General features: G+C 43.7%; 1 protein-coding gene across 1 annotated transcript in view; it reads left to right on the top strand.

Annotated features, from left to right (window-relative positions):
• The first annotated feature begins 16269 nt into the window (after positions 1-16269).
• The window catches only part of KDM3A (lysine demethylase 3A), a 30932-nt gene continuing 27896 nt past the window's right edge, over positions 16270-19305 (top strand). Inside the window, exons 1-2 of the mRNA XM_068403822.1 lie at positions 16270-16352; positions 16858-17046. Of these exons, the coding sequence (XP_068259923.1) occupies positions 16876-17046 (171 nt within the window). The 5' untranslated portion in view covers positions 16270-16352; positions 16858-16875. The remainder of the gene's footprint in view (positions 16353-16857; positions 17047-19305) is intronic.

The following is a 19305-nucleotide window of genomic DNA, read 5'->3' as shown; positions in this document are numbered from 1 at the left end:
ACCCCGAAGTTTGCAGGCCCAGCTGACAGGGGTGCTAGCTGCACGGCCCAGGGGAATGCCCCTCACTGACAGTGATGACAGCCAGCAATTTTTCGTCCACATTAGCTTTCATTAGAGGGTCTCATGCCTATCCAGTCCAATTTCCACGAGGAACACTTGCCCACATGCAGAACACACAGGCTCGACCTGCTGGTTGTTCTTCCCTAAGTTTCCTTTGGGCACTTCTCCTTCTCTACGTTGGCACATGCCAAATGTGATTAGGTTGTCAGAACTCATCTTCCACTGCTTTGGTTTCTTTCTTCTATCGGAAGCACACGTGCCCATGGGAATTCATGATGTGTTTTGATCTTGCGGCAACCCTTAGATCTCCCTCAAGCTTGCCACCATGAGACCAGCCCCAAGCTTCACTTTGAGGCTGCTCCGTGAAGCACTGGCCTGATTTCAGGCATTAGGGCCAGGGCTCTGGCCACCCTGGCTGCACTGCAGGATCCCTGCCTCCATGCCCAACACATTGTTATTTTCTAAGACTCTGCATCTGCAGCAAATTTTCCCCATCATTCTGAGACAACATAGCTGAAAGAGGCTGAAATTCCCTGAAGTATCATGAGTAACCTGTGAGGAACTCTTCTAGGGAGAGACTGAACATTTCAAACCAGAGGCAGCAGAGCAAGGAGCTGATCACAGACCTCTTCAGTCCCAGGTGGCCACAGCCATCCTCACCCTCCTGTCCATTTCCACAGGGGGATGATCATCACACAGTATCCAGCCCTTACCTAACACCTTTCTTCTGCTAAGCTCAAAGTCCTCCATAACAGGATCATCTTTTATTGTGTAGGCTCTCTGGACCTGGTCCCCAGAAAACCAATAGCACCCATAGTCTTCAGCTAAAGCTGCAGGTATAGACATACATCTAGTTAAGGTTCAGCACCTCTAAAAATTATCTCTTAGGGGGAGCATCTACACCCCCACATTGCTCTTCTCTCTGCAGTGGGTCTGTTCCTCCACCAGCGGGAACTTCCACCTCACACTGTGACCTGTAACAAGCTGTGACCTCCTCACCCACCTCCCTGGGTTACAGCAGCATTTCTGGTATTTTCTGGTTACAGTCAGGCTGTGAACAACAGCTGGAGGTACAGGGCCACCACCAAACATCCCTGCCTCCGGGACTGCAGGGGCCTGCAGGGGCCTACAGCAGCAGCATTGCTACAGCCAGCATTTTGACAGCTACACAAGCACCACAAAGACAGGACTGGGTGGTCTGTTGCAATAAGTGTAAATTAGCGTCTTCTCCAGACAAGATTGCTCTCTGGAAGAACTGCCTTCTCTCCAAAAGAAGCTGTGAGGCCATGTAGCCCAAACTCTAAGGCAGTGAATCATCCTGTGGCTGTCTTGCTTGTGTATCATAGCCAAATAAGTACTTGGAAATCTGTTATCCAAGATTTTTCACGTATCAGGATTATTTAGTGTGAGATTTTAGACTGCGTGTTGGCAGACACTCCACAACATGATTACAGTTAATGATGTGATATTATCAAGTATAAGGCACAGATCTGTCTTCCAGGAATATTTGTGTAATCACCACAGTACACAGAAGTTGCCGCTTAGTACTTGCTGCGTATTTCAAGCACAGAAAAATGGACCAACAGGAGAAGATACCGAATCATTCAAGAGAGGGAACACAGAGGACAACAGCCAAAGCTGCAGCAAAACATTTTAGTGCCCAAAGCATTACTCAGCCTCATGCCCTTTTGGCCCCTTCCAGCCTCTTCCAGCTCACCATGTTCCCTGCAATGCCTGCTAAGTCACCATCACTGCTGACCTGCAAGCTCTCTTTTCTGGGCAGCCACCCTGAGAAAGGCTTGACGATTTTTTCTTCTGCTTGGCAGCTCTCCCTGACAGGGGTAAGCAGGACATGGACACCTCTTGGGCTGCTGCTTTGTACACAACTGACACAATCACCACGTGATGATTGTTGACTGATCTTAAGCCTCAAATGTACACAGATAGTTAACAAGATAGTCTGGTGATGGAAAACCTAAGGAGCTTGTCAATGAGAATGCAGGGAGCTTTACTTAAATAGCTGTTTGGTAAACAGGGGGTGAAGGGGAAAAGTTCAGCTCTACTGAGCCATCAGTGGAAGGGTGACAATGCCCCCTACCTACTCTTCATGGGCTGTGTCTTAGGATACCAGTCATACAGCCCTGTGACTGTAAGCTCGGCATATGACATCCCAAGCATCCTGGAAAGAGGCTTTGCTTGAAGAAAGCCTTTCCTTTGCTATTAAACCACCTGACTCAGTCTGTAAAGAAATAACAAAGAAAGAGACACAAGAAGAGTTAAAGCTATAGGGCAGATATGAATTAATTTAATCAGCTCAGCAGAGAAGCCACCCAATGCTAGTGGAACATTTTGGAACAGCTTTAGCAGTGGAAGAAGGTCAGGCAGTGAAAAATCCTATGCACCATTAGGTGTTTTGGTCTCTGTTCCCCAAACAACAAAATAAACCAGCACTGTTAATGAAGGCAGAGCCACCACCATTGCCCTAAATACTATGCAGTTTCTCCTAGCAACTACTTTTCCTGAGCAGTTCACAGCCATGGAAAAGTCAAACCCCCCAACAGCTCTATCATTATCAGACTCATTCCTCTTTGGCCCCAGGGAGAGGGGGATGTCAGCCTCACAGTTGAACAACAACTGCCAAGCCAAGACTTCTTAGAACAAGAAGAGTGACTGATATATATGCACAGGGCACTCTGTTACCAAATTAGAAAAGGTCAGGAAGAAGGAAGCGCAGAGAGAGGGACAACTCTTATTAAGAGGGCATATCCTTCAGTGGATTGAGCCTACACGACAAGCATTTCAGAACAGCTTGAGAAGAACAGACAACCTAGCTAGGAAATGTTCCCCAGGTATAGAGAAAAATATCAGACATGAAACAGGGAGTGATGTTCAGGAGCTGAAATTCAAATGGAGAAAAGAAAATAACAAAATGAATATAAAAATAAATAAAATACACATGTAATAGCAATAGTGTCTACATATATTCTATAGTATTGTTACACTACCTAAAAAGTATCAGGCGAATAAAGATAGTTTGATCGGGAAATAGATAATCTGCATCCTATCAAGGAATATATATACACATATATATATATACACACACATATTTATATATATACACACACACACATCTACATACATATAGACACATGTGCTCAGCCTCTTGGAAGATAAAGGTTTGGTCTTCCACCCACTGGAAGAGAATGGGTGACCTCTTGCATTTATCTCCTGACTTCACAGGATCATAGAATCCTAGAATGGTTTGGGTTGGAAGGGACCTTAAAGATCATCTAGTCCAACCCCCCTGCCATGGGCAGGGACACCTTCCACTAGACCAGGTTGCTCCAAGCCCCATCCAACCTGGCCTTGAACACTGCCAGGGAGGGGGCAGCCACAGCTGCTCTGGGCAACCTGGGCCAGTGTCTCACCACCCTCACAGTAAAGAATTTCTTCCTAAGATCTAGCCTAAATCTCCCCTCTTTCAGTTTAAAACCATTCCCCCTCATCCTATCACTATACGCCCTTGTAAAAAGTCCCTCTCCACCTTTTTTCCTGAGTTTTACTTGGGAAACAAAAGAAAAAACAAATGAACAAAAACCTGTAACACAACATAGACATTTAGAGCAAAAATCCAAGAAGAACACAGCTCCTCAATACAGTAATGAAAAATGTCAATTTCTAAAACTACAGCTTTACTAACAGATACGGACTAGATATGAAAAGGTTAATTCTTCTCTATGGGAAGCATTGTTAAAGCATGTGGAGACAGTCAGCATTTCCTGGCTGCCATTTCCATCTTTATTATTGGATTACTTGCTTCAGAGCAATGGCCATTAGCAAAGAGAGATTAAGAAATGCCTATTTTGACTCAAAAGTGGTGCGGTCTGGCATTTGAGCTGGGAACTGTGACCACTGAGAAGCACTCTTCATTCTCAGTGACTCACTACAAGAGCTTGGGAAAAACATGGAGATCAGCATGCTTGAATGTACCATTTGGCTTTGGGCAACCAAAATGGGACAGCTTGGTACTAAATATTCTAACACGAAACTCTACGGCACAAAGATCAGTCAGTGGTACTCAACAACTCCAAATATTAAGCTCTGAATACCTAAAGTTGTGCATCACAAGTGTCTTCTGAGAAGTCTGTTCCTTGCTTCCCATATCCCCTTCTGTAACTTAATGTTTTTACAAGATGCCTCTGCCTTGGAATAAATCCATGTGTCTTAGATTAATTAATTAGAATCATAGAAGTGGTTGCGTGGCTGTGAGGCATCTGCAGACCTTCCAGCTCCATGGGAGATTATCCCAATTCAGCATGTTTTCCATTCTACTATTTCAGAATTAAGAAAATGCTTGGATTACAGCATTTCATAAATTGATGGAAAAAAGGACTGTATCTTAGACTGGAACTTACTTTTTCAGCCTTAAATGCCAATAAAGACATTAATAAATTACCACTATTATTACAGTACTTCTGACACTCAGATGAGTCTTCTTGTCCCTTGTACCTGCTATCACCTTTCCACCTCAGCCTAGTCATGCACAACCATCAGGTCTATTCCATGATCTGCCTGTCACTGTTTATGTCCTAAACACCCTGCAGTGGACAGGTTACAACAGAAATGTAAAAAGGAAAGAAACAGTCCAATAACAAAAACTATGTGTGAGCAAAAAAAATGGTGATCAGAAAACAGATTGTTGGAAGAGAGATCTTCTGGATCAAATTGTGCAGCCTCCTGGTATAGCAGGTAAGAAGAGACACTGCCTCCTCTTAGGGACGTGACATACAACTCCCTCATTTTTATGAAGCATTTCTCCCCCTGTCCCTGCCAGACAAGAACCTACTCACATATTTGATAAAGACTGCAAACAAAGAGGAAGACATGCTGCTCAGATATCTTGGTTGGATGCTGGGAGAATGTCAGCTTGGGATTTCCCCATAGCAGGTTCAGATCCTCACCACCTTCCTCTTGAGGCTTTTCTTCTTCATCAACACTAGTTCTCTGAATGTCTGCTGGAGTGAGAAGGCAAGCACGACAGAGATGTTCCCTCTGTTAAGGAAAGGAAATGTCCAAAAGGAGAACTGCAAGAATGACTTCCAATAATAAGGCTGGAAACCAGCAGCAAGATCAAGCCTATCCTGGCTTTAGAACAGGACATTTACTCATTCTGAAAAGGGAAAAGGGGGCCACTTCCTGGGCAAACTGCTGTGGACGATGCATATAGAGTCAAGATCAGGGGAGGGTTACTCTTTAAATTTGCTGGTGTGTGCCTCTCTGGGCCCTAATTATCAGCTAACGCCAGGGAGGAGATACTAAGACGCACAGAGCTTTGGTCTGATTCAGTGAATCAGTTCTTATATTCTTGCATGGGAAGGACGGGCTTTTTTGAATTTTATTAGTGTATAGTGTTTAATGATGACTACAATACAACAGTAAATGTACTGAAGGATGACTTCACCATGTTCTTGACCTTAAAGGAGACACAGAGAGAAAGGAGGAAGGTAATTAAGTGCTAGTGTGAACATGCCATTGGCTTATGAGGGATGTTGAGAGAAATATGGTCAGTGCATGGCCTTGAGGTTTCACTGAGGTGCCATGCAGATGGGAATGCTAGAGATAACAAGAAGCTGTAAATAATGAGCGAAAGGGGCCTCTCTCATGAGCAGAAGAGCGGTTTCCTTCAAGGAAACAGAGAAGGAATGCGAGGGAGGCTAAGGACAGCCCTAATTATGTTAGGGGAAAGCGAAAGGACTGATGCAGACCCATCTTAGCAATTTCTAGAGACAGGCTGTTTTCACAAACTGATGTAATATAAAAACTGAAGGCAATAAGAAAGGAAAGCAAAGCAGGATGCTTCACCATCCCTTGCTGAATCGCCTTTAACCAACCAATTCAGTATTGCAGGCACTGCTCTGTTTAGCACTATCCTGTACAGAGGTGAAATTACTAAGCAATTACTAGGCTACCATGGCTTTGTAAAAACATGCTTTAATAACTGTATAAATGCTACTTCATGGTTAGTTTTAATAAAAAGCTGCTATTGACCTTCAGGATCAATTTAAATCCCAGCACAAACCAGGATGTGGCAACTACAGATTTCAATTTTACGCAGAGCCGGAGGAGGCAGAAGGAAACTAGCTGCACTGGCACGCCGGGCAAAGATGCCTTCCCATAGGAGCTGCTCAGAAGTACTTGCAGGTGAGCAGCAACCTCACTGTGAGTGCACTCCTTTCTCTAGGGGTTTTCCCATACTTCTACCAGGGCTTTCCTCCACCTTCTTCCATACACCACAATACACCTGCCTCTCCCATGTGTGTCCTCTTCTGTTCCTCTCAAGGTGTGTAAACCACTACTGCTTTCTCCTCAGTTATAAATGCAAAGAGAAATGCTGAGTGTCAAAGCACAGGGCATATTAAAGATACTGACTCTCAGACGATGTATAGTCATGAACATGAAATTCCACCACACTAAGCTAGTTCCAGTTTTGTTTAGTTCTGGAAAAAGTAAAAAACATACCAGGGAAAATATGCCTCTTTATATGGACAAGTTATATAACTAATTTTCTTCTCTGCAGTCAGGGTATATGAAAAGCTTCCCTCTATTATATGGCATTAAGAACAAGAATTAATTGTCTTCCCAGGGACAAAAAAGGCTAAGTTCCAAAATTGAAACAGGAAAAAAGCAGGATCCAAACAAACAACTTAGAGGCTTCAGAAAAAAAAAAAAGACAAAGGAAAAATACACCCACTGTGATAAGAGTTTTCAAGTTACCTTCTATAGGCTATTTATAGAGGACCCCATCTCTATAAACATTGCTCCCTTTTGAAGACTTAAAATACCTCACTGTAATGCCACTGTTAATGAGACCAGATAATGCTTTCTTGGCCAGTATCTGCTTACAACTTCACAAAGGTCAGAGTGAGTGGTGCGGGAACAGCACATAGAGCACTCCCAACACTTGGTACTGGGAAGTGACAATATCCCAACATGTTTCTGAACGATGCATGTCTGACCGAGGAAAGCGGCAGTAGTTTTTTCCCCACAAATAGTGACCCAGTCCGACTGCTTAGCACAAGATTTGAAAAGGCTACAGCTGAAAATGGAAATTTGGACTCCTAGAAGTCTATACTTCAATACCACAAACTACTCTATAAAGGTAATGAAGAGAAAAAAATACAACAGACAACTGCTAAAAAAAAAAAAAAGCCTTTGTGTTAGATCTCCATTTTCCATATTGGTCTCCAGCCAGAAAACTGCAAGTTCCAACCTCTTAAGCTAAGAGAAGTGTTTGCAAGCACATGTTCTCCCTCTTGCCCTCCATGCTCCACTACAAGACTCTTTATTGCAATGCATGCAGGTGAGGGAGTGCTTTCTGTACTCTATTCTCCCTCAGACCACATTTCAGCCATCCTCTGTTGAAAATACTTCCAATGTCTATTACAGCTCAGAGATTCTCCAAGTGCCACAGAAATGAAATGGACAAAATAAGGGCAGTGAGTAGCACTGCCAACAGGAGGATTGTGAAGGTATATCTATATCGAGTGAGAAGTGTGCCAGTGAATCACATGGGCTTCCCAGAACTGCCCTGAAACCAGTTAGGGCACTGATAAAGGTGTTGCTGTAGCAACAAAGAGCTTCCTCTGAGACAGCTACCTAAGTACATCCTCAGTAGCCAGGAGGTGATTTTCAATTCATGCTGAGCTCCATGTTGATGAGGCTACACCTGACTTTGTAGAACAACTGAATAATTTAGGTTGCAAGTAGCTTGTGGAGGTCATCCAGTCCAACCTCTAGCTCAAAGCAGAGCCAACTCTGAAGTTGCATTACACTGGGGAGGGCCTTGTCTCCAGCTAATATATTATCAAGTAGTCTAGACATGACTTTGTGAGCTGTGGCTGTTACAGCATAGTGGGACATGAGATAGTTTTAACCTTACAACAGCTCTGCAGAAGTGGTGTGGTAGGCAGAGACCTGAAGCTGTCTTAGCACTAAAGTTGTCTTCCCTGGTGCCAGCAGCACAGCAGCTATCAAAGCGCTGTGCAACAGGTTGTATTACGAACCTCTTACTGGTAATGACTAGGTCAAGACATTGTTCTTTTGAATGGAAAACTGGTTCTGCAGAAGTCAAGCACGTTCCTCCTATGCACTATAGGCAAGAGGATTTCAAACCCTGGTTTGCGGCTATAGTAAATACACAAGGGTGGGCAGCTGCAGCCATTACTTAAGAGTTAATCCCTGTAATATCCTTTGTTAATCTGACTACAATGATCAAGTGACATGGAACATATTCAACATACCTATAGGGTGCATGTTAGATTAACAGGATGACCTGCTGCTGATGGTAATACTACTCTGTATTTATTCAGCACTTCTCTGAAGAACAGAAGGTCCTTTTTTAAAGGTGGGTAAATATTTGTTAATCCCAGAGAGGAAAATGTAAGTGCAAAGAGGTTAAGTAATAACGCCAGTTCCACACAGTGAACCAGTAGCAATATCCCCAGATGCATGCTCTGACACAGCATTTCTTAAGCCATGGGTTGGTATGACCTGCTCATAAAGCCCTGACAATTACAGCACATCCTGGTTTCTTATGCTAACAGTGCTTATAAAGCAACATTTCGATTGCTAGTTAAGCCTTCATTTTCACGACTCACTTTTTGCTAACTTTGAAAGAGTCTACACAAAATATATTTGGGGAGCAAGCATATAGTTTATGATGGTAAACCTAGAAAAGGGATCATTCTTCCCTTTGCACTGTGGCATGTCTAACAGACTGTGCTATGGAATAGTCAAATGTAAGGATCCTAAACCATTTTTAACTTATCTGGTGTCTTTTATAACCTGCGTTCATAAATGATTATTTTGCATTCTTTGAGTACAAACAATAGATGTGTTTAAAGCACTCTGATAAAATAATGAACTTTAAGAATAAAGCTTTCATTTTCCCCCCTCTTTAAAATATCCTTTATGGCCACAACCAGTTCCTGCGATTCCTGTCTTTAGACATTATTCTCCTGATGTTCATAACGTCATTTGTACCACTGGAAACGTGTGAACCCTGAGAATACACTGTACTGCTTATTAGCTCATTAGGGCCTCATTCTAACATTCACTCGCAGTAGCTTTTGATAAAGAAAAAAGAATAATTCAATGCCTACCTAATTTGGGCAACAATGTGTAAACCAAAGAGTAGCCCAGACATCATCCCACCTTACGTTTGTATCTAGTTCAGCATTTACTCTAAAAGAAAGGGTGGAACGTAGGTCAATACTCAGGGACCTCTACAGCAAACGAGGAAGATCAGACATCTCTGAGGGATAATTTGTCCCACTTATTCTAGACACCTATTTTAGCATGAATCTCCTTCTGGAGATGCTTCTCTTCATTCCCTGCAGAGTAAGCCTAGACAATGAGATGCTTGCCGGTGGATGAAGCTCATTAAATGCATACTTTTTGTATTGGCAGTTTGTGACCTACATGTTATACAAAGTGAGACACATCCGACCTCTGCTGCAACCAGAGGCATAATGCTAATCATCTCAGCGGTGTGAGTCACGGAAACTAACACCTGACATACAATCATGCCTTCTAAAATTGAAAGTCCTCCAACGATCTGCTGAATTTTTTTTCCCACATTGCGTTTATAGAATCCCTTTCAGCTTTGCCAATTATTTCAATCAATCACCTAAAATATTTTTCTACTTGCTTTTGAAACAAATCCATCTCCAGCCATCCCAACGCAGACATACAGGCTTTAAGCTACTCCTCATTGCTTACGTGTCCAAGTTTGTTGGACAACAGAGACAGCCTGGAGTAACTTGGATGTGTCTCTTACATTCTCATTAGAAAATTGCAGCTGTAAATTCTATTCTGTGATCATTTGTGCACAAGAAACAAGAGTAAGAAGCAGCTCTAGAAACTTATGCTGCACCGCAAGTTCCTCTGCAAAGGAAACTGGAAAATGTCATTTCCATTTTTTGGACAACTGCACTTAGGTAATTATACTATTTAGGGCATTAGATCCTGGGAAGCAAGAAAAGTTCAATTTTGCTTTCTTATGCTTTTTAGAAGAGATGAGAGACAAGACAGATTGCAATCATCCTTTTATGAGAAGACACGGCTGATATATGATATCTTAAAAAAATCAGTGGATGAAATTCCTGGTTTCACTGGAGTCAGGAATTTGCTTTAAAACTACTGTTTTCATTTTTGGCACAAGCCTCTACTGACAAAGTCTAGGGTTTGGAGAACAGCCATTAGTCTTTGACAACCGTGAAGAGAGACGGTTAGGGAAAAGACGCTATTAAGTTTCACTGACATGTAATTGACTTGGGGAGCTTTACAGAGAGGAGCAGGATATTACTAAGTGCTTTACAGTGATAAATACAGTGAAGCAGACCGTAACTACCAGTGCCAGTATCAATGCCCAGCTGCACTGCAGGCTTCAGCTTGGAATTCAGTTGCTGTCGCAGTGGCCTTCCAACTGCCCAGTGCTCCCCTGCACCGGGCTGGCTGGCAGTGCAGAGGCCTCGACACACGGCAGGAGAGTTGAGACTGAAAGAGCATCACTCACAAGTCTGTAATTTACAGCGGTACCTATTTTTTTAAGTGATACTGTTGCATTTGCTCATTGTACTGTGAATTTTGTCCAAATGATCCTAGAAAAGTATGTAGCAGGCTAGTTCAGGATTAGTAAAATTTCTGTCACCTAGTCTAGGATTCACTGACCTGCCACCTTGCTACATACGCCCAGGAGCCTGAGTTGCTGAAATTTCTTGTCAAATCCACAAGAGAAAGGTGTAACTTTTATCCTGAGGGAAGAAGCTCAATCACAAGACAGATTTGTTTAAAACTAAAAGGGACAGCAGGAAGCACTTACAACAAACTTCAAGAACCTCTCTGCACTGGCAGGGAATGGTGTAAAGGCTAACTGGTCTTTGCCCAATCCAGGTTATGTTATTTCAATGATGAAAGAGCCTGGACATTATTAAGTAGCAGAATATGAGTAACAAAACGTGCTTTCAGTTTGTTGTGAGGCTTTTGGAGGTAAGCTAATTAACAAAGAACAATTTTCCTCAGTTCATTAAATAATATTGCTTGAAGTTCACTGCGTACCTCTACCTTACTTTCAGTGGCTCTTTTTGTACATGGGTAGTAATATCACCGAGACAGTCCTGCTGTGCTGGTGGTCTCTAACACTTGATTCAGCTGTATCCATCAAGATAGCATTGATTTGCATTCTTTTATTAAGGAATGATACCCTGAACTCTTTGAATAATTAACTCCTGTAGGGAAAGGGCTTTTTTCTTCCGAAACAGGCCTTCTTCATCTGGAGCAGCCAAGGAAAAACAAAATCAGCACATAATTACTAACCACACTTCATGTCTAATGTTTGTTCGTGGTTAGTCTTTAAAAGTTATTGCATCACTCTATCTATAAATACCTGTTTAACTTTAGAATTAATCTGAAAAATTTAATATCCAAACCTAATCCCCAGACAATACTTAACATCCAATTAAATAATTAAATCATTAAATGTTAAATTAATAGTCAATTAAAATTTAATAGTCAATCCTCATTTATTATCCTAAAAGTCCTCTCACAATTTCCTGTTTCTACAGTTGCAATAGCAAATCCAAGTCCTACTAACTCACAGCTAGCAAAAGAAAAGCAAATTAGTCCCCACTGCAGAGTACGTATGGTGGTGGAAAAGAGTAAGTTCAGCATTTCTTATGGAATTTTTCCTTCAGCATGTAAAGTTAATTGCATAGCATTATAATGTACGTTGTGTCAAAATACATGCTTCATTTAGCTTTAGACAGGGAGACAACATTAACTAATGTAAGACATAAATTATTTTATTTTAACTTATGGTAAAGAGATAAGCATGGAAAAAGGAGGGGGAACTAGTCCTGCTAGTCTTGCAAAGCTGATCCATGCGAGGTGTGCTGAGGTAACATGACTGTACTTGAGAAAGGGCTTATACAGGCTTTTATCTTTTCATGCTATAACTGGAGCTAGATTGAACAGGAGTAGTAACCGATCTACTTTAGCTACTTAAGGAGCAATTAGACCATATCAATTTGGGTGCTAGTGAATAAGAAAGCTTCTGGTAGTCTGTTATCCTGCATTCTTTAGCACTGTATCTCAACACATACTGGAGAAATGAAACTGTTAGGTATCTTCCAAAGCCCTGTTTCTAGTTAGCATGGCTGGTACTTTTGTAGCCTGACCATAAACACGTTCAACTTTAATTACCCATCCTTACACCTTCATTAATTATTAGAAGATAAAGCACTTCACATTCTTTTTCTGTGCTTGTACAGCCTCCAATGGGGCTTTGACTGAGAACGAAGACCTTTAAACGTTGCTACAGTAGAGATTTTAAAATACAGTACCCATAAAATCTTGCATCAACCATTGTGTGTTGTAATCACACGCAGACTTGTAGGCTTATCTTGGAAATGCAGGAAGAAAGCCCTGAAAAACAACGTGCCCCCACAGAAAACATCTTCCAAGAACATAGTGCCACGACAGTTAACGTTAGCTACCGGCCCTGCTTTGAATAAAATGTCCCTTTCTTGCAAAGCGTCTGTGATTGTTTTCGGTAGTGGGAGACCAACTTTCAAGCACAAATATTTGATGAGCACGTCCGGATTTTACATGCGGAGAAGTAGGCTTAAATGCCTGAACTTTTTGTGGAATTTTTTAGGCATTGATAGTTATAAAATTGGCTCTTGATTGCTAAACTCAAATTGGCTCTTGATTGCTAAACTCAAATTGCTCTTCACCCAAAGCCTCTTACGCTTTTTTCCTAGTGATACCACGCACAAGAGAAAAGTAGTTACTTACTTAATGGTGGCTGAAAGGAAGAATTTATTCAAGTGTGTTCTAAGTTACTGTTTAAAAAGCACCTGTTTGCAGAGATTACTCCTTTCTCAAATAGGCACTAAAGGCTTATCTAGTAGCAGTCCAACCCAGTAGGTTGAGCCGGCTGTAAAAAATTATGATCAAGACTCCTGGCAGGCAGAAGAACAGGTTGAAATCTGCCCCTTCGTAGTTTAATCAGTTCTGCATATTCGCAGCACTAGTTTGTTTTGCAGGTACTTTGAATGCCATTTTGTTCTTGAGATGTATATAATCCAAAGTGAGATACTTGCATCTGTGCCACTATCATAGTGTTAGCTTGTTTAAAAGCTATTTCTGAACATTTTGATATTTCTATTGACACACTGTGTGTGTGAGGGTGGGCATATACACACAACGTTTTTCTAGTAGACATTAGTTTTTGTGGAGAATATTGCAAGTGATGGTAAAATAATCAGGTAAGAAAAACACAAGTATTTATTCTTCTGTATTGTATGGTTAAAATCCAGGGAAATATATTCTAAAACGATGCAGCAAATTCAGAGATGTTTATAGTCACAACCTGATGTTGTATCATTGACTTTTTGACCCAGGACTTCACTGGTTATCCCAAATTCATAACTTTTGAAGAAGCTAGGTAATTTAAAAAAGATATTTGGTCCTGATCTAACTTCTTCAAGGAATGAAGAATCCTAAGGAAGTGAAGCAAATAGCTAGTTATCTTCCTTGTTTAAAAATAATAATAAAAAAATATCTTAGGTTATCTGGCTTCAACTTCCAGCCCCTGGGTTTTGAATACCTCTACTCTTTCAGGACTGAAGGCTTGTTTGTAACCTGAATGCTTGATTTTTGTCCAGGCTCCTGTGAACTTGTACTCTGTCTGCTTCACCATCTTCTCTTCTGGTCTCTGCTAATTTGTTTTACTTTACATACATTCAGAATGTTGCATTTTGATCACACAACTCTTCTTTTAGCATCATTTCCTATGTAAATGTAAGTTCATTTTCGAAGTCAGTCATGGACTATGTCACTGTAGCTGTTACCCTATGCTCACTCTCTTACTCTTGGCCCTCTAGGCCAGCACCTACCCAAACCATTAAATTGTAAAATACCTTTAATCTATCTTCATCCTACTCTTTGTATGTGGGAGTTACAGAATCAACCAGGTTGGAAGAGACCTCTGGGATCATCGAGTCCAACCATTGACTCATTCACAAAACCCACATTGTCGTCTTTCAGTTCTCTCCTTAAAGCTTTCCTTTATTCTGGTGCTAATGCAAAAAAAAAAATCCCATTAGGCAACTGGAGTACTACCAACAGTTTGATCTATTGTATCAACTAATATTGCTTCCTTATTGCCTAACATCGCTCTTCCTGCATGTATTAATCAGCTACTCTTTGAGGTAAAGTGTTGTGTAGGCATGAAAACTAAGGGCTTTAAATAAGGAGGGCATACAACACCTATATTGTATGATGTATATATTGCACAGCTGCTGTTACAAGAGCCTAACACCTACAAGAAACAAGCAATTTGATGGTTTCAAATATAGCTTGCTGTATCCAACATCTTATCACAAATTCCATTTTGTAGGACTTGTCTATATATTAAACATTTGATCTGAGAAGCAAACGCACCTGGTTTTCCTTTCAGTGCCTGCTAACGCTTATTTCTTCAGGCTACATGAGGTTGCTGATCTATTAGACTCATTTTCTATTATTTACTTTTGTTTGTTCGTTTGTTTTCCCTGCTGAAAATGCTACATATTACTAGGTTGATCTTGTTGCTAGGAATCACTGAAGAGGCCTTAAAGTTACCAAGGAATTTGGGCTGCCTGATCTCCATGGCGTGAAGGACAGTAACTCCCTCATGGTGCACGAGGAATTTTTTGTGCCTTTTGATTTCATATGTGAATGTGTGTGTTTGAATGTCACAGTAGACAAGTGGTCAGTGGAGAGTCCTGAAGCAAATTGGTGGGAAAAGCTTTAGAAATGCACTTAACACAAATGCACGACTGGCTTCTTTGAGAAAATGGAGGACGAGGCCAGAATGTGGCAGCAATATCCTGCCTGTAGCAGAGCCCCGCTGCTGTTTGATGGGGGTTTTTTGAGCTTGGACTTCTCTCATGATGGGAGGAACCCAGGGAAAAGCATAAGCTGAACACCACCAGTTTCCAGTACACTGGATGACTCAACAGCTTCTTGGCCTTGGGTACTTTATTTGTTTTTGGTCTTCTTCCTACCACGTCCTCTGGTAGGAAAGTCTTGTGGTAGAAGATGAGTATGCATGTCTTGCTAGGTCACTGCAGAATATGATCAGCTAGCTTTTTACCATGTTCTCAGTTTAACTACTTGGTTCTCTTATGATCGCTCCCGCCTTTTGTAAGAGCACGCAGGTCTTGCATGAGAGGAATAAGGGATCTGAGGTGGTGGAACACATTTGCTTGTAGACAGAACTACATAACCCAGCTCAACTACAACTAAAGCTTCTCTAAAGCCTGTCATCCTCCCAAGGAACCTCTAGGACATGTTATTTTTTCCCCGGCGACTTCTCCTGTGGCGCAGGCCCCAGCTGTTCCCAGCGCCCCTCAGCCTCCAAGGCGGCCGGACAAGATGGCGGCCCACGAGCCGCCCCCGCCCGCTCCTCGGCGCCGCCGAGCCATTAGTGCGCATGCGCAGGCGCGGCCCCCAGCAGGTGTCAGGCCCTTCCCCGTCTGCGCGTGCGCAGAGGGCTGCCCGCAGCGCCCCCGCAGGTGCACCTTGGCGGCGCGCGCGTGCGCAGCAGCAGCCCGCAGGTGCCCCCTCCCCCTGTGCTATATCTGAGTACGCCGCGAACCGCACGTATGACTGGTCGCTTCACGCCTCTTGCCTCCCTCAGATCCTTCCGCCGACTCCAACGGCGGCCCTTATAGCTGAAGGCTCAGCACGCCTGAGGCAGAAACATAAGCCTCAAGGCGCGCCACGGCCTAAAACATATTTGTTTTCCCATTTGGCCCCATCTTTGGGGTCGGCGTGGGCGGACTGGCGGACTCCTTCCCTCGACGCTCTGGCGGAAGGATTCCAATTTTTAACCGCCAACTGCCAAGCAACGGTTCCGAGGCGTGGCCTGGGACGCGGACACCGCCCCTCTAGGCCAATCGCAGCGGGAGGCTTGCCGCTAGCCCCGCCCCGCTGGCGCTGGAGAGCCAATAGGAGAGAGGATGGAGCAGTGAGGGGCAGGCGGGCGGTTGAGGGGGTGTGTGCGTCAGCGCGGGGTCGGGTAGTAACGGTGGGTCGGCCGCCGCGGCGGCAGCGGGGGGCGGAGGGGGAGCGCGGAGCCCGCAGCTGCCTGCCTGCCCGCCCGCCTGCCCGCCCGCCAGCCCGCCGTGTGACCGCGGGGTGCGCCGGGTGGCGACCGGCGGCGGGGGCCGGGAGGGGGGAAGCAGGTGAGGGCAGAGGGCAAGGCTCGAGGGCTGTCTGGGAGGGCAGGAGAGGGTGTCGGGGAGGCGGCGTCCGGAGAGAGCTTGGCCCGGCCGCCTGGTTCCCTGCCTTCGCTTCAGCTGCCGCCCCCCCGCTTCGGCTCCTCGGGGGGAGGGAACAAAGAGGCCGCGGGGGCAGGGTGCCGGCCGGGGTGGAAATAGCTCGGAGCTGCACTGCAGCAGCTGCTGGTATTTCCTTCCACCCGCCCCCACCGGGGCAATGATTAACCAGACCGTGGGCAAAGCAGCATCCTGGGGGTGTCCGAGGGCTTGAACCGCTTAAAAATAAGCGGAGGAAGGGGGGAGGACGGGGAGAGGAAGAAGGAAGCAACGCTGCTGCCGCCCGCCTCGGCCCCCGCGGCTCCCGGTGAGGGCAGGCGGGCGGGGGGCGAGCCCGGCGGCAGGGCTCGGAGCGCGGCCTGACGCCTCCTTTGGCTTTTCTCTCCTCCTTCCGTCGGTTTCCTTCCTGGAGGCCTCCAGATGAGTTAAAATGGTGCTGAGGCTCGAGGGGAGCTGGTCCCTGCTGGTGGGGAAGAGGTTCCTCAGCCTGTCGGAGGAAGACGACAGGTCGTGGGACACCAGCCGCATCTTAGAATGGCCCTGGAAGTCGGGCAGGATCCGAGCAGTTTCACACACGGACATATCCAAACAAGACCTGAAGGTAACCGGGAACTTTCAAAGAGACCTTCTAAAATGAGAGTGCTTACCCTGTGACCTGGAAACTTCTTGTGCGTGCATGTGTGTGGGTGTGTGTGTACATACAGATGTGTATATATGTATATATACCCTGTTGTTGGGGGGAGAGAGGTCGTCTTGGTCAACTTGCCTGCTTAACATGCTTGAAAACTTGTGCATGTCTGGCTAAAGCCTCTAATATGCTTGTACTAATGCTGGAAACTACCTCAAACTTATTATAAATGTGCTTTCTTCCACCAGCATTTTGAAAACTTCAGGTTTTTATTGCACCTGCTGTGCCCAGGTTTTATTTCTGCGTATTTCCTAGATGTAATTTAAGACCTTGTCGGTTGTAAACAGTTTTTTTTCCAGAGAATGGTTAGTTATGAAACCGAAACACTCCTGTGTTGATGGGATTGGTGACTTTCCTTTCTTGCCCCTTTGAAGTAGCTGGTAGTGAACAAGTACTTCTGCTGTCTTAAAAGACGTACCAAATTCATGTATGGTGTTGGAGGTTTCTCAGGCTCTTGTTGTGTGGTGGCCACTTCTAATAACGGTCACCAACGGGTTTTTTAAACATGCAGTCAGTTACTGCAAGCTTAACTATGGATTTTGGGTGGAAGTCAAGCAACTTTCACAGTTTGACTGTGAAGCTCTTAAGGGGCTGTTTGGCAACTGTAGTCAGTAAAACTATTTAACCATGTCTGGGCAATTACTGTAGCATACAAGGTCCTCACTAAGGACAAAACTCCATTATAGTAACAGCATCTTGTTACATGGTCCTCTTGTTTTTACAAGCGACTTTGGTGGCAGGCTGTTCTATGACAGCAAGAACGTTACCAACTTTCAATTAAAACTGGTTCCTTGCCTTTTTCTTTTTTAATGGGAAGAACTTTGTGACCTCTGATTAACTGAAGAGGCACCTGCTTCTTGTCAAACAAGAAGAAATCGTGGGTGTTTCTGACTCTTTTTTGAAAGTGTAAACTTTGTTTTGAAGAGTCCCGAGTTAGAGGCTGAGCTTCTTGTTGTGGATCTGCGGCAGGGGTGGAGCTTTCTCCATCTTTGGTCAGCGGGGCTGTGCCCGTGCCTTACTTGGAGTGAGGAGGAGGATGTTGCTGCCGCAGAAAGCTCTTCTGAAGGGCCTGCTCTGGGACTTAAAAGGAGAAGGAGCAGGTGCTGTTGGGGACTTCACTGTGAGCCTTGTAACTGGTTACGGTTCTGCCAGAAGCGATTGACTTAATGCGTTCTCCAGTGAAAGTGTTAAAGAAGTTGCAAAGGAGACAATCGAGGCGTAGAGAGCTTTTGTACCAAAACACATGCCGTCTCCTTTGCTCTCTCGCAGCTCTGTGGAAGAGTAATGTATAGTTAGACCAAAACACTAACGGATTGGGGGGGGCAAAAAAAGTCTCTAAAGGAGTAGAAATATTTAATCTCATTGTATAGCGTCAGGAGCAAGCTACAGAAAAGGACTGTCAACTGCTTTTGAAAGTATTTTCTCAGCTGTTTTTTTCCTGTTTGTACAGTGTTGATACTATAGACAAAACAAGTCATTCTGGTTCTGGTACTTGTGTTATTTGCTTATCTCTTCAATTGTTTCCATGAACTTCAAAATAACTAAATTAATTTCTGCACCCATTAGTTTTATGGCTCCTGTCTGTGGTAATGCTGGTTTGTGTGCATGCTTTTACTTGCCTCTCTCCTTAGAGGGAAGCTAAACTCAAGGGAATGTTTCTAAGATTCACTCAACTGAGATTTCTCTGCTGTTAGGGTAAATTAGCTAAATGTGTTTAGACTGGATCATTATATTTTATGGGAAGAGGGAGTGATTTTTCTGAGTAGTGTTTTCTACCAAGACATTCCAATTCCTGTATTCAGGCAAAGTTGTATTTGTGGTCTTTCCTAATCCTTCACTGATCTCCCCATGTTGCCTACAAAAGAAGACTAATGCCATTCCAAAGAAACTGGTCAAGCCACTGTGTTTTTGCTGTGAAGTGACAACTGCTTTCCTCTTGAGAAGCTTGTATAGCTGCTTTAGAGATTTGTAAAGTTAAATAACAATTAAACACAGGCAGCAAATGTCCTTCTTCACATCATATAATTTGATCACCTTTACTGGCTTACTGCCATTTGTGCTTTCAGTAAATTAACTAAGGTTATTCCTATTCTTAAAATATTTCTGGAGAAACAGCTTGCTTGTTCAAGTACTCTATAGAGGTTGTGGAAAATGCACGTGCCACTACTGTGT

Source organism: Nyctibius grandis, chromosome 6 (genome assembly GCF_013368605.1).
Source record: "Nyctibius grandis isolate bNycGra1 chromosome 6, bNycGra1.pri, whole genome shotgun sequence".
NCBI lineage: Eukaryota > Metazoa > Chordata > Aves > Nyctibiiformes > Nyctibiidae > Nyctibius > Nyctibius grandis.
The sequence above is the reverse complement of the archived record's forward strand: the minus strand, read 5'-3'. Positions and strand labels throughout refer to the sequence as shown.